Source organism: Ahaetulla prasina, chromosome 1 (genome assembly GCF_028640845.1).
Source record: "Ahaetulla prasina isolate Xishuangbanna chromosome 1, ASM2864084v1, whole genome shotgun sequence".
Taxonomy (NCBI): domain Eukaryota; kingdom Metazoa; phylum Chordata; class Lepidosauria; order Squamata; family Colubridae; genus Ahaetulla; species Ahaetulla prasina.
In genome coordinates, this window is record NC_080539.1 from 30,452,042 (window position 1) to 30,468,369 (window position 16,328).

At 40.6% G+C, this 16,328-nt stretch overlaps 2 protein-coding genes across 3 annotated transcripts in view; both read right to left on the reverse strand.

Moving 5' to 3' along the window:
- Nucleotides 1–16,328, reverse strand: part of ASXL2 (ASXL transcriptional regulator 2) — a 130,471-nt gene that overhangs the window by 96,807 nt on the left and 17,336 nt on the right. The gene's annotated exons all lie outside the window — the stretch shown is intronic.
- Nucleotides 6,089–16,328, reverse strand: part of KIF3C (kinesin family member 3C) — a 46,726-nt gene continuing 36,486 nt past the window's right edge. Inside the window, exons 5-8 of one of the 2 annotated variants that reach the window (XM_058164706.1) lie at nucleotides 15,753–15,872; nucleotides 14,226–14,355; nucleotides 10,729–10,904; nucleotides 6,089–9,743 (exon numbers count right to left, since the gene is read on the reverse strand). In XM_058164706.1, the coding sequence (XP_058020689.1) occupies nucleotides 9,650–9,743; nucleotides 10,729–10,904; nucleotides 14,226–14,355; nucleotides 15,753–15,872 (520 nt within the window). In that variant the 3' untranslated portion in view covers nucleotides 6,089–9,649. Of the gene's footprint in view, nucleotides 9,744–10,728; nucleotides 10,905–14,225; nucleotides 14,359–15,752; nucleotides 15,873–16,328 lie in introns of both variants that reach the window. The other variant, XM_058164705.1, reaches the window with a different exon arrangement.

The following is a 16,328-nucleotide window of genomic DNA, read 5'->3' on the forward strand; positions in this document are numbered from 1 at the left end:
GTACCCCCAGGAGCCACAGAATCAAACTCGTCCCAGATAGTAACCCCAAGACCTGCCTCTCCCACCCCACCTGGATCTACCCAATCAGTGTCCAACCCTTCCCAAGTCTGAGCAATTTTATCAAACAGATACTGCCCAAACTCCTCAGCTCGACCCTGTAAGGGATCATCCACCGCTCCCTGTTGAAGGAGCGAGCGGGTCACCCTAAACAGGGCGGCTGGGCGGTTATCTGCTGATGCAATGAGAGTGGAAAAATATTCCCTTTTTGCCACCCTCGTTGCCACTAGATAGGTCCGAATGTAAGACCTAACTAGTGTCTGGTCAGATTCGGAGTGGCTGGACCTCCAGATACTCTCTAGGCGACTTCTCCGCCGCTTCATCTCCCTCAGCCCCTCGGAGTACCAAGGGGCTAAACGAGATTGGCACCGGGTCAGAGGCCGCAAAGGCACAACTCGGTCTAGAGCACCAGCCGCCGCCAGATCCCAGGCGGCAACTAGATCCCCAGCCGAGTCGTGGGCCAAATCCTCAGGGAATGGCCCAAGCTCCATCAGAAACCTCTCTGGGTCTATCAGGCGCCTGGGACGGAACCAATGAGTCGGTTCCGTCTCCCTGCGGTGGGAGTCAGCAGTTCGAAAGTCCAGCTGAAGGAGCGAAGATCTGACCATGACAAGTGTCTAATAACTAACTCCCCTAACTCCAGATCATTCAACCACTGGCCAGAGACGAAAATCAAGTCCAGAGTGTTTCCCCCGATGTGAGTGGGACTGTCAACTAACTGGGTCAGGTCCAAGGCCATGAACTCCCGAGCTGACGTGGATGCCACCCCCGCCGACAGTAGATTGAAGTCCCCCATGACCATAAGTCTGGGGGTCTCCACCACCGTCCCGGCGATCACATCCAGCAGCTCGGGCAGGGCTTCTGTCACGCAGCAAGGAGCCAGGTACGTGATCAGTAAACCCACCTGCATCCCCCGGCCCCACTTCACAAGGAGGGACTCGCATCCGGCTATCTGTGGCACAGTGGTCTCCCTCAGTTCTAGACTCTCGTTGATAACAACCGCCGCCGCCCCCGCCCCTACCCTGGGCCCTCGTCTGATGGAATGCACGGAAACCCGGTGGGCACATTTCTACCAGATTGTTGGCTTCAACCCTCCTTGCAGAGGCACAAGGTAAGATTTAGGGTCAACCCATGGTGTATTCTGGATCTGTTGGATCCCAGGATATGTTAGGAGGGAAGTTACTGAATGACATTTTTACTGAAATCTTAGTGGAGGACTGGAATAATCTGGCTCTTGACCGAAAGGCTCTTAAGCAGTCTTTGTGTGTTTGCCAAGTGCAAGAGTTATCTTGATTTACTGAGGAAATAATGCATGAAAACCAAACAAGGAAAGATTTAACCTGGAAATAAGGAGAAATATTCTGACAGAACAATAAACCAATGGGACAGCTTGGCTTCGGAAGTTGTGGGAGTGTCATCACTTGAAACTTTCAAGAAGAGATTAGATTGCCATTTGTCAGAAATGGTGTAGGGTCTCCTGCTTGGGCAGGGGGTTGGACTAGATGACCTATAAGGTCCCTTCCAACTCTGTTAATCTGTAATTGTAATCTGAAACATTGGAGATTAAGCATGCTAGGTGAACCTGTGAAAAAAAAACCCAAACTTTCTTCTTTTCTTGACAGATAGACTATCAGGATGAACTGCTCACGCAAGCAAGGACTAGAGGGGAAGGGCATTCCCACCACAGAGCACATGAGCTAATTGGAGCAGAAACATTGCCGACAATGGAATGAAGCATGGCAGACAGACTGCTTAGCACAGCAAGAAAATGCTACTTTAATGTGGAGCAAGAAAAGAAGGGTGGAGAGTACCCTTGCAGGGGTTGGATGTGAGTTGAGAATAATGCTGTGCATCATTTTGTGTTATTGCATAAATTTGTTTTATGCACCTTGAAGATGTGGCCAGAGTGCTTATTTGTCTTTCTACCATTGTTCTTCCTTTATATCCAGCTCTCTCTTAGTTGATACTAAATCTCCTTAGTATGTCAAATTTTCCTTTTCCTGCTAAGGTGATCTACATATTATGGGATCTCCTTTCACTCTGGCTTCAGGCTAAGACATGGCACAAAAGAGGCATGAGTTGCCTGGTGGACAATCTCCTAAGGCTGGGGTTGCTTTGCTGGCTGAGGTATTCTGGGAGTTGAAGTCCACAAGTCTTAAAGTTGCCAAGGTTGGAGACCCCTGTCCTAAGGAATTATGACAGGAATACTATGTTCTTGTTTGTGCTACTAAATGTAGCACAAGCAACTTTTTATACCATCAACCATGTTAGAGTTGATGGCATGACTTTGTCATAGTTCTGATCCTATGTGAGGGTAGATTTTAGAGTGTAGGAGAGGAAGAATATTGCTGTACTTGCAACTGTATTTCACAAAACCAGAAAAATGGCATAATTCAGTAAGAAGATTAAGTATGTTTTGTGAATGCAACCAACATGTCATTCTCAATTTTGCAAATTTATATGTATGCATTTTTATTATGCATTTCTTCATTTTTTTAGCTTTAGGTACATTCTAACTTATTATCTAACTATTAACTTATTATTTCCAAGTGCCTGCCTGGTAGTAACAGGAGCATGAAAGCAAAATCCCACAAAAGTAGCAAAACAAACCAACGCTGTAAATTAAGTGAGAACTTTCATTTGGGTTCAAGATATGAAAAAGGAGGGATTCTATTTGATTCCATTTTGAACCAGTTCATTCAATAGCTTTTTTTTTCTCAGTTGACCTAACTCATTAATTCTACAGGGATTAAATATATTTTCACCAATTATACTTCTTAATCTGCACAGCACCAGATTTACAATACAGAAAGACCTTTAAATAGGTTTCTGGTAAATGATATTTGATTTGATATATAGAATCTAGGTTAAGGGGAACCTAATAATTGTTGAACCCAGTCACTGAATGAATCAATTTTCTGGGCTTGTTTTATATCTCCTGATTTCTAGCCCAGTGCCTTAACCACTACACCAAACTTTCTTGTACTATAAAGTGAGCTATTGAACCAAGCAGTTTGGTTTTCACAACACACTAAAGTAGAAAAACTTAATCAAGATTAATGCTAGAATAATGTATAAATGAGTCTGTTGCTCTTCCTGAATGGGCTGAGCATACAGTATTGTTTGAACAGGTCCACTTGGTAGAAATCTGGTTTGAAGGCTGGATGCTATTTTTCCTATAATCAGTTGCTCTTTCTCAGCCAGAGAAACAACCATAACCTTCCATTAAGATCCCCATACATTTCTTTAGCAGCTAATCTGTCAACCTCTGTCTTTCGGTTATAGATGAAACTCCATTCCTTTATCAGTTTTCCAAGAAATCTGAGAAGCATATCTACTTCAACTCCTGCATGGGAGAGCAGCAATGAAGAATGGATTGGACTTCTTTAATTTGTGTTTGTACAACACTTTAAACCAGTGGTAGAATTCAATTTTTTTTACTATCGGTTCTGTGGGCATGGTTTGGTGGGTGTGGCAGGGGAAGGAAACTGCAAAATCTCCATTCCCTCCCCATTCCTGGGGGAAGGATATTGAACTACTCAAAATTTCCGCTACCGGTTCTCCAGAACCTGCTGAATAGCACCCCTGCTTTAAACCTTAAAAAAAGCTCTCTTGGTGACCACCATTTTGTAACATGTTGTATTTAGCAAAATGAGTTTTGTTCAATAATTCACATCTAAAAATGTCACATTTGTTTTATATTGAAGGTTTTTGAACACATTAAAATTGGCCATTTTGGCTCTGAACAGCCCAATAAGCCTCGAGCCTTATTAATCAATAAGGTGGAAGAGAATCAGATGGCAGTGCATGAACATCCATTCAGACTTCTGGATTAAATATAGATTCCAGTTTATTTATTCCATGTATTTACCCTGTATATCTATTTTGATATATGTGGTTGAGCAGATTCAAAACAAGGGCTACTTGTAACTCCAAATGGCCACTAGATGGGAGCAAAGAGATAGGGGAAACTTTTTTCTAAGTCTTAATAAAGTTTACCTATTTATTTTATCTTTCACTACCACCTAGGTATTGAATTTTCCACTCTGTTCAAGACTGCATTGATTTGGAAAAGGAATGCTTTACTCAACAATGCAAAATAAAGATCACTAGGTGTTGCCCCAACACATGCAGAGAAAGACACATCCTGGAGATTGAGAAGTTCCCTGAGGATTGGCTCCAGCATGAGTCCAAAAGCTTGGAAGAACAAACCTCTGGTCCTGATGACTCAGATTGGATCCTGCAACATTATCCTGGGACACATATATTTTTCTTAATTTGCAAAGAAAGATAGTCTACTGAGCAAGAAACAGGACAATATCAGGGTTCATTGGTTTGAAACTTGTATTGAATATTAATATAGTATATGGAATATTTAAAATAATAAAATGAGTTTCCTTATGTATGAGGGAGTGTAAAGGCAGAATTCTAACTAAAGGTATCACAAGCAAAAATGAGGTCTCCCATCTCCTTTCAAAATCAATGTAATAATTTCTTAAGTGTGCTAATGTTTTTCAAATTAATTAACACATTTCAATGATGTCATTGATGATCAGTCACAACATATCATTTCAACGTGTATAAATTGTGCTCTGGTACATATAGTACCATAATTGCATTTGCCTTGTTCTCCCAGTTTGGAATCGTTCTTTTGGAACTCATTGTTGAACACTTTTTATTTTATTCAATAAATAACTTATTATTCTCAGCAAACTCTCTCATTTTACTGACTCCTCTGAATCCTGTATCCATGGTTATATAAAATAATGAGGGAACAACACTCCTTGTCGCATCATGTATTGATAGGCTTTGCTCTAAGAACTCGGTGAACACAGTGCAAACCAAGTGGATTATTCTACAAAGAGGGAAAATACTAAGGACAATAATACTAAGCAAAGCATGCATGTAGTTTTTAATCTTCTACATAGTTTTTCACTAGGATTTCAGACTGTTACAGTAATGCATCCCTCTATAATCAATCTATCTTCCCTTCTTTCATATAAAGGTAATGACAGTTAGTTCTTAACTTACAACAGTTCATTTAGTGACTGAAGTTAAAACAGCACTGAAAAAAGTGACTTATGGACATTTTTCAGACACGACTACTGCAGTATCCCCATGATTGTATGATCAAAATTCAAATGCTTGGCAACTGACTCATATTTATGATGGGTGCATGTCTTGAGGTGATCACCTTTTGCAATCTAAGTTAATGGGGAAACCAGATTCACTTAAATATGTTACTAATTTAAGAACTGCAGTGATTCACTTATCAAGAATGATCGTAAAGTGGTGCAAAACTCAACAAATGTCTCGGCAACAGAAATTTTGGGCTCAATTATGGTTGTAAGTCAAGAACTACCTGTATATGAAATAGGTAAATGTATGTCTTGAGAAGGCAATCCACCATACTTCTATGATTGCACTTGATGCAGCCTAAAATATTTCTGCATCTAATACAAACTCTACATAATTTCAAAATTATTATACACTGTAGACTTGGAATGCATGTGTTATAAAATGCTTCCTCTCATATTACTGCTTGTTACTTTTTCTCAGTTCACAACTTAAATCTATTTATCAATCTTAGTTTTAAATGCTAGACTCAGCTAAAATTGGATTGGTGGTTTTTATTCTATTGTGTTAGGAGACCCAAGAAGTTGTCTTAGCATAATAGTGGAGTTAGATCATCTCATTAAGCTATAATATGGTTTACTTGTTTAGACAGTGAATGTTTCACGAACACAGCAATTGTATTTTGTTAACTCATTTAGAGTTTAACAAGTTAAGACAAACCAGCCTATGCTTCATTAATTTAGGATTACCTCCCTTTTTGTTAAGAGAATTCTTCAAATTAGAATGCATTATTTCAGTAACACTATTTATTTCAATACTATACATTGTCCCCAATCATAATGTAGAAATCCATTGGAAGATCTTGGTCATAATAGGTCTAAGGCCATTTTTTTCTCCCTCTTTCTACCTTGCTGCAAAAAAGAGAGTGGCAAATAAATGAGAGATTGTTTTCAACAATGCTCATTCCTTTATTGTCATGGCTGGGATTTGGTTGTGGTACTGCTCAGCACTCTTCAGGCCTACACCAAATCAAAGCAACATTACAGTGTATTGAAAAGCTATCCATCCAAAACCAGAGGGAGTTGGGACACCAACCTCTTCTAGTACATCATGTGTAATATATTATGCATAATATGTCCTGTATAAGTCATATGTATAGAGCAACAAGCATGGGCCACCGTACACCAATTTTTGACTGCCAAAGTAAATCACCACAGTAACAGGCACAATATTTTGGTCCCAGTAGAGGCCTCACCTTGCCAACCAACCAGTCCCTCCCTTTTTTTTTTTTAATTTCCCTTTGGATTTCCCCCCCTCTCCAATCTCCTAAATAGAAATCCCAAGATTTTCCCTGGGTGGGACACCCATACATACCCACACAACATACATACTCACCACATACATTCATATGTAAATACAGACTCTCTGACATACAAAGAACAAAGAACATCAGAAATCTACATCTGAGGTTGTTGCAGCAATGCAGCAGAGCTGTAGGAATGTCCTAGCCCCACTGTAGAAGATGAAGGGCTGCCACAGCTATCAGTAATTGGTTCTTGTCTTAAGTTACAATATTTCTTTGCAATAGTTCTTGTGGTTTGTGCTAGGAAGTTATCTGAGGTTAATGGCAGCACAGCAGCAGGTTGAGAAATAAGAGAGATCTTCAGACACTGAATATACGGCCAGAGTACAGTACATTGTCAAAAGTGTCATCCTTCCCCGTATTTGTGTGCAGACAAGTCACTGCTTCAAACTGCTAGATGTGGTTAATTGTCTAGTAGTGACCCCAGATTTCTAGAGCCAACGTGATTAGGCAGGAAAAACAACCGGCCTCAGTTTACCAGCATCCAATTTTAATCCTGGTTGGATGGGGGGGAAAATTCTGGTCAAATGTCTTTTCCATTGTGAGAGCATCTCTTAACTTTCCTTTGCAATGAAGAAGGGCATGTCTCTTTTATTTTCACAGGTCTCCAGTTCATATATTTTTTATAGTCCATGGCACATAACTTCTAGATGACAAAAAGGCCAGTTATATTAAATTCAAGTGATATTAATGAGTTTAAGTCCACAAATGAATTGACCAGACTTCCTCATTCTTCTTTCTGTATGTGAACATTGTGCTGTAAACTTAAAAGATGCATTTAGATGTGCTTGATCCTGATTCCAAGGTATTTAGAATTTAAGAGACTCCAGAAATCAAAGGCAAAGAGGCATTGAGTAAGTGGATTCAAGCTTTTTTTACCTTTTGGTGAAGAAGGCGTGTTTGGCTCCTTTAAAAGTTGGGGAGAAAAGAAACACATATTCTTATGGTCTGAGAATCAGGTTAGCTTCTAACTAGATTCTTAACTATCATCCCTGAAAATTTTTGTTGCCTTTGATCTTTAACAATATTCTTGTACTAGCTCCCATGATTCATCAGCTACATGCAGCATAAAAAAGCATGGCAAGCAAACATAATAGGAATACCAATAGCTACTAAAAACAATCTGACCAAAAGATGAAGCAGAGCTTTAGGGTCAACAAAATAAAAGGCAAATTGACATACTACATGTATGCCAATTATGGTTAAATTATATAACACTGAGATGTATTAGTTCTCACATTACCATCTCTAGAAAGTATTTTCTATATCATGTTAATAGTAACTTGCCAGAAAATGTCCTCTTGCCATTAGTACTAAAGGTACCAAATTGACTACCTATTGCTTGAACGGTGTAATTTTTACATGGACAATACAAACAGGGAGCCCAAATTAATGACTTTGCAATAGCAATTGCCCTCAATTCTGTACTTGCTTCATTTGAGATAATAGATTATGTAACAATGGTAAGAATTTGTGCTATTATGATTCTCTCAATGATTGAAAGATAATAAATGATTTGAACATTTTAATCCCAGAGGAAGCAAATTCCTAAATAAACCATTGAATCCTAGAACAAAAATATTCCTGCAAGGAGAAAGCAAGGAGACCAAAAGGTATGATTTGGGAAAATCACTTTGTCAGAAATCCCAAGTGTTACATGCCTCAGTATATAAGCTGTCATAGTTTGACTTCTGTCGACACTCTTGAATTTGCCCAGCTCTGTTCTATAGCTCTTTTGATGCCAGATGTTTTCTTATCCTTCCGTCAAGCATTTCAATACTCAGAACTCAAAGCACAGAGAGGTAAGCTCTTTCTGTAGCACAAATTACTGCCAGAATTGGACAGAACAATCAGGATCATTCATCAACCTCAATATTTCCTTCTCTTTCCTTTCCTATTAAAGCCAGTCAAATTAGGCTTTCTAAACTTGTTTTCTGAAATTCATGATGGCTTATATGATTGGATCTGAGTAACTCTGGGTTTGTCTAAAATGTCAATACCAGGAAGCATGGTAGCTAAAGTTACCAGCAGCCATTCTTCGAAATATAAGCCAAAGTGCAAAAGATAAACTTAGGCAGAGAGAGATACTGGATATAAAAACTGTTTCCCCCCCCCCAATATTTCTTATTGGTCTGTTTAGATCCAGAAAATTCTTGTCACTACTAGGCTGGCTGCTCTATTAAACCTGCAATTGCCACTGAAAGGACTTTGTGAATTATCCAGAAGATTATACTAATTCAGCTCCCCTTCCCCACTTTACATAGTTTGTTTTCAAGTATAAAAATGTTCTTCCCAATTAACGTACAAGTGACTCCTTGTCTTGGTAAGTTGATCAAGTGGTGTTTTTTTAATTATTAGCGGCTTAAAGCCTGGTTTTTCTCAACCAGGTGCAGAGAATGTTTCCCAAAATCACAAAGATGCTTTAGTTAGCCCTCTCATAGTTCTGCTTGCATGATTGATGCCCAGGCTATTTCTCTGCAACATCTGTATGTGGAGAGTAGATGAAGAGGGTTTGAAGAGAAGATGAAATAAGACCTGTGTCCTTATTGCAAAAGCAAAAGGAAATCCATAGATTTTGGTGAGATCAAGATCTTGCCCCTGAGACTCGCCTACTTTGCTCATCATCCTCACTGCATAGTATACTCATCAAAGGTGATTATGATTTCCACAATCCAGAAGAAACAGACAGAACTGCCACTGGAGCTAAGTACAGATTGTTCTCATTGCCCTCTAATTATTTTTCTCTTCTGAATCTAAAACATACATGGAATGAAGAAAAAGCAAGCATTGTCTTCTAGAAACATTGTGCACTGAGCAAATTCCCCAACTCTCACAGAAAGCCAGTAGCACTGCACCTTCCACCAACTGGAGTTGCTGCTCAGCTTGAAACCTGCATCATCACAAAGACACACCATAAATAAATATGTTAAATAAATAGAGTGATTGGGTGACAGATCCAGAGAACGCTGGGGATGTGGGCCCCAAGGAGCCATCATCTCATACAGACACACACACACACACACACAGTAGCTAAAGACAAAGATGAGCTAGTGCAGGGGACACCTCTCCCTGGACTATGTGTTCTCAGAGGCAATCAGTGGCAGAAAGAGCGCAGTCCTCATATCTGAAGGAAGGGGAAGGGCTCGAGGGATATTATTTGTGAGCCAGTGCTGTGGAAGGATTCTGTGAGCTGGAGGACAGGGAGACTTGTGTTGCTGAAGACGGCAAGGTGCGAGGAGTCTGGCACCTAAAGTGGGATAAGAAAGAAAAAAGAAATAGGAGCAAGAATCCACATTTTCCTTTTTTCCACCCCTCTTCATTAAAAGCATTTTTTCTCCTGCCTAAGAAACCAAAAATTTTCTCCTGAGAAAAAGAACAGCAGTTGATATATCCTTCCTTTACATCTAATAACTCAGTGAAATAAATTAGGGTAAAAAATGACTAGTTTGAATTTTCTGGGATGTTTCATGGCTTGGTTGGAGATTTCAAACTGATTTCTTCCCAGTCCTTATTCAGTACTCTAGGGCTACTCTACACTGGTTCTGACTACCAACCTATTGTTATGGTTGTTATAGATATAGACATAGATCAGGGGTATCAAACTCAATTTCATTGAGGGCTACCTCAGGGTTGTGTTTGACCGTGAGAGGCTGGGGTGGGCAGGGACAGGGTGGGCATGGACCGCTTGATGTCACTCATGTTGGGGGTGCCTGTGATGGCCCGAGTGCTCTGCCAGCGAAAACGGGCTCCAGAGCTCCATCTTCAGCTGCAATGGCCTGCCAGCATTTTCAGATGCAAAACTCTGCCAGGAAAAACAGGAAAAGCTCCGTTTGGCTGCTAGAGGCACTGCGAACCAGTCCTTCACTATTTCCAGGGCAGCCCTGCAGGCCAGATCTAAGCATCCCGCAGGCCGGATCCACCCTCCCGGACCTTGAGTTTGACACCCCTGACATAGATGTTATAGACATATAGATGTAATATGACTCAGAAACAAGTCACATGCTAATTCTGAACATTGTGTTGGTGATTACTAGGCTTTTATTTATCACCAACACATTGTGTTGGTGATTACTAGGCTTCCTTAATCTTAGTCATACTCTCCATGGCTCATTCTTGCTTATTTGTCTTTGTAATGCCACAAAACGTAAAATTCAGTTAATAACTAAGCTAAGCACTGGAGTCAAGGATACTGGCAAAAGCCCCCTAAATCTGCTTTCCATTCACTAACTCACCAAGATCGCGACTTCCGTACTCGGGATGCCGCAGGTCGCTCCAGGAGGCTATCTAGGCGCATCAACCTCTCCAAATGCAATGCTCGTGGGTCCTGCTCACTTTGGTCTTGTGTGATCTCAAACTCAAATACAGCTGGAGGAGAGACATCTAGTTCCAGAAACATGATGTTCTCAGCCTTTGGTGGTGAAGTTGGAGAAGAAAGGAAGGCAAAAAGATGTTGATAATATCAAGAGGTCGGTTTATTACAGAGCTGAAGCTGAGTTCTGGTTCAACATATTGTTAGCCTGTCAAGTAGATCAGACTTGGAAACTAAAGATATGAATGCTAATACTTTTATTATAAGATTACAGTTACAGGTTACAGTTACAGAATTTACAAGTCTGAATGTACCTCCCCGTCTCTCTTTATCTTCAAGAAAACTAGGGAGGCTCAAATCTGAGATGCTTTCTCAAGTTGTATTTCTGCCACAGATTCAAATATCTTTTATCTGACCATTGTTTTGGTTGAGCCTCTTCCTCCTGTTCCTTAAGGTTACTCTTATAGCTATTATACATATATCAGGGGTGAAATGCTCCCAGTTTGGACCGGATTGCCTGATCCAGTAGCAATGGCAGCGGGTGGTTTGGAGAACCAGTAGCAAAAATCCTTGCCTCCCCACCATACCCAGCTGAGCTGCGCAATCATCAAAGGGTTTTTTTTTAACTTTTAAAAGCATTTTTTCTTACCTCGAAAAAATGCTTTTAAAAGTAAAAAAAGCATCAGAGGCTTTTAAAAGCATTTTTTCTACAACCTCTTTTGTAGAAAAAATGCTTTTAAAAGGCTTCTCTGACGATCCCAGCTGAGTTGCCTGATTGTCAGAGGCTTTTTTTTTCGTTTAAAGGCAAAAAGAATGCTTTTAAAAGAAAAGAAAAGCCTTTGACGATCAGGCAATTCAGCTGGGATTGTCGGAGAAGCCTTTTAAAAGCATTTTTTTTACAACCTCTTCGGCTGAAGAGTTGTAGAAAAAATGCTTTTAAAAGTTAAAAAAAAAAAGTTGGCCACGCCCACCCAGTCACCCCTCTTACCAAGCCACGCCCACAGAACCAGTAGTAACAAATTTTACATTTCACCCCTGACATATATGAGTGTCTAGTAGATGAAATAAATACACAGTCCCTATGCAATGCTAAATTAGGATAATCCTATAAGCAAATCCTGAATGGTTTCTTTCATGGTCTTAGTTCATGGCCTTACAAACTGACAGTTTTTCATATGAACCTGCCCGTATTTTTTGCATTTTGCTTAGAACTCCTCAGCTGTAATACTTTTTTTTATTCACTTTTTATTTAGATTGCTATTTTCACTAATGTAGGAAAGATTAACCAAAATGTTCATGAGACTGGAACAAATCTCCAAAGAAGGAAGTGAAGGATGCACAACACAGATGTATAAAATTATGCCTTGTGTGAAAAAATGGACAGAAAAAAGGTTTTCTCGTAAGACTTAATACCTCATAATACTATAAACCAGGATCATCCAATAAAAGATTAGGATACTTAAGACTGAAAAAAGGACATATTTATAAGCACATAGATGGAATTCATTATCCCAAATATAGAAATGGCTGCTAACTTGAAAGCTTTTTTGAAGAGGATTAGGTAAATTAGTAGCAGACTACAAATGGCTGCTAGTCATGATTCCTATATATTAACCCTATTAATGAAAACAGCATGTTTCTCAATATTAATTGCTGAGTAGACGGAATCCAATTTATTCTCATATCCTACTTATGGCATTTCCCCAAGTATTTGGCCAGCCACTGTGAAAACAGAAGTTCTAACCGGTCAGCTATTTGGTCTTATCTTTCATATTCTAAACACAATTAGTCATCTTTTTTCTTGTTGTGACCTGACTGCTATTTGATTATTTTTTTCAATCTTGCCTTTTAATTAATTTATTTCTGTAATACAGATTTCAATATCTGGTTAACAGCTTGTTGCAATGGGCTTTTTTTTTGGCCAAGGCTGGGATACAAGTATTAGTTAAATGAGTTAAATTAAGGCACACATTTATATAATAGTTTAAGTTTGTTTGCATTTGTCTTTATTAGGTTGCTTAAGGCTTAGCATGTTATACAACCCTAGTCTTTTTTATCAGTTTATAGTTCAGTTAGAAAATGGGCTTCTTTAGTGTCAAGAATGCCATACAAATACTTTACTGGAATATAGCTTGCCTTGTAGCCAAACAGTTTGGCCTTATTTATTGTATTTGTATATTTATAAATCTTATGGGCAACCCATTTTGCCATAGGATAACTCTGGGTGGTTTACAGTCATAAAAATATGTCAGTAGGTGTACAATTGAAGCATAAATTATTAAAATCAACATAAAAACCTAAGGACACATGGCGAAGGCCGGGCGGGAAAGAGTAGCGGGAAAGTGGGATCTGTTGTTACTTGATTAATTACCTCCACTGCACTATTCCTCCTCTGGGGCCCCAAGCCAACTGGAAGAACTACATCTTCAGGCCCTAAGGGTGGTTTGAGGCAGGGGTGAAATGTAAAATTTTTTACTACCGGTTCTGTGAGCGTGGCTTGGTGGTGATGGTGGTTGTGGTAATGTGACTGGGTGGGTGTGGCCAACTTTTTTTTTTTACTTTTAAAAGCATTTTTAAGCCTCTTTGGCCAAAGAGCTTATAGAAAAAAAGCTTTGAAAGGATTCTGACAATCCCAGGTGAGTTACCTGATCGCCAGAACCCTTTTAAAGCATTTTTTAAAGCTTCTTCGGCCAAAGAGCTTAAAGAAAAAATGCTTTGAAAGAGTTCTGACAATCCCAGCTGAACCGCGCGAACATCAGAGGCTTCTTTTTTTTACTTTTAAAAGCATTTTTTCAGCCGAAGAAAAAATGCTTTTAAAAGTAAAAAAAAACCTCTGATGATCACGCGGCTTAGCTGGGCATGCGGGGTGAAGGGGGGGCAGGGATTTTTGCTACCGGTTCTCCGAACCACCCACCGCCATTGCTACCGGATCAGGAAATCCGGTCCAAACCAGGAGCATTTCACCCTTGGTTTGAGGCCAATCTCACACCAGGGAGCAAGATGTTCCAGAGGTCAGGAGCAACAGCAAAGAAGGCCCTCCTCCTGGACCCTGTAAGCCGGAATAATTGGGCTGATGGGACCTACAGCATGCCTCCTCTGGCGGCACAGGTGGGATCAGACAATTCCAGTGGAGTGAGATGGTCCCTCAAGTAACCTGGACCCATGCTTAAAGGTGATCATCAGCACCTTGAATTGCACCCAGAAGCAGACTGGTAATCAATGCAGCTTGTGGACCAGTGGTATTACAGGGGCCATTCTAGCCCCTCCCCCAAACTGCCCAAGCTGCCACACTCTACACCAGCTGTAGCTCCCGGATGCTCTTCGAGGGTAGCCCCATGTAGAGCACATTACATAATCAGGGATTTATTCTCCTTACCAATACCAACCCTCCACCTACTCCATTAAGAAACCTTTTCTCACCCGATACCGAGGATGGGATCCCATTGACATGGCTAGACGAGCATATTGGCTGATTGGCCTTTTGTATCCCACTGCAGAAGTTGGGCGCTTTTTCATCTGAGTCCCAGTAGTGGAGTTGTTGTTGCTGCTGCTGCTGTTGGCATAAAAGAAATAAAAAACATGCAAGGAGTTTCTCCAGAGTAGCCATGATGAACATAGGACATGTAGCAACATATAGATGGTTCCTAAGTCACTATATGCTGAAATAGGTTTCCTTTCTACTTTTTCCTCTCTACAATCTGGCATTTAACTAATAGAGCTCATTTTCAATTATTTTGCTATTGAGTCTGCCTCACAAGTTCATCTTTGTAACAATTTCACAATATAATGCCGGGGAGAGGACAGGGGAGTGATGAAGGCAGTGTTTAGGGTCATATAATGGCATACCACAGTTTGTGGTAGTTGGCCATCTTATGTAATACAACCCTGGGCAGCTCACAGCAATAATAAAATAATTACAATTAAAAAGAATAAAACAATAATAAAATAACATAAAAGAATAAAAACAAACAAAAACAGAACATAACCAGTACCCCAAACACAGAGTACACACACATGCATATCACAACTGCAGAGCTTCCTCAGGGTCCAGCCTTGCATCTTGCATATAGAGCAGTGGTGGTGCAGTGGTTAGAGTGCAGTACCGCAGGCTATTTCTGCTGCCTGCCAACTGCCTGCAATTTGGCAATTCAAATCTCAACAGGTTCAAGGTTGATTCAGCCTTCCATCCTTCTCAGTAAAATGAGGACCCAAATTGTTGGGGGCAATATGCTGGCTCTTAGAGAGGGCTGGAAAGCACTGTGAAGCGGTATATAGGTCTAAGTGCTATTGTTATTGCTATCACCACAAGGTTTGCAGAAAAAGTCAGATCTTTTCAGCTTTTTGGAAAAGCATGAGGATACATGACCTCTAAAAATTGGGTAGCACAAGGACTGTGACTGAACTTAATTACTAAAGTAATATTAAACACATTAAATACTGAACATGATTAATCCACAAGTATTTAATCATCTTCCTTCCATTACAGGTTGACAGCAAGGTTTTTTGAGGAACTTGGTGAACCTCATGTAGGAGATGATCCAGCTGAGCCCGAGGGATGGGTCAAATGCATCATCAGTCATGAGTCCCCTCATGCCCACAAGAGATCTAGGACCAGCCCACCTTGAACTCCTTCTACTCTTACCTCTTGCTACTTTCCCTTGACGGCTAGTAGTTCAGATTCTTGTAGAGAGCACAAACTTACAATAAATCTTTATACTCATTTGAATTGTCTGGATCTCCTCCTCTTCCTGGGCCTTGACACCCGATATGGCTCTGGGACTTCAGAATGTATGGCTGATTTAACACCAATTTAAACGGGGTGGATGGAATGGAAGGACCCATGCCTGACCCCAAGTTGCTTTTTCTTCATCACTATCTACATGAAGCTCCTCCATCCCAGCCTTTCCAGGGACACTGGGCATCAAACGTCAGAGATTGCAGACTCACCTCCCTGGAGTCAGCACCAAGGGCTGGAATTTCCACTGGTCCTCCTCACAGTCAAAATAGAGGCGGTTCATGATCTTGTTCTTCTCTTCAGGGGGGATGAAATTTTCAATGATTAGGTACCTGCACCAAAGAGAAATGGGAAGAATCAAGGCAAAGAAGCAATCACGAAACACTTATCTTGAATGTTTTAACTGGCAGTTATATCAAGAAAAGATTGGGAAGGCAAAATCAAAGTAGAAGAATGGTAAAGGTTCCCCTTGCACATACGTGCTAGTCATTGCCGACTCTAGGGGGCGCTGCTCATCTCCGTTTCAAAGCCGAAGAGCCAGCGCTGTCCAAAGATGTCTCCGTGGTCATATGGCCGGCATGACTCAATGCCAAAGGCGCATGGAACGCTGTTACCTTCCCAACAAAGGTGGTCCCTATTTTTTCTACTTGCATTTTTACGTGCTTTCAAAACTGCTAGGTTGGCAGAAGCTGGGACTAGTAACGGAGCTCACCCTGTTACATGGCAGCACTAGGGATTCGAACCGCCGAACTGCTGACCTTTCAATCGACAAGCTGAGCTGTCTTAGC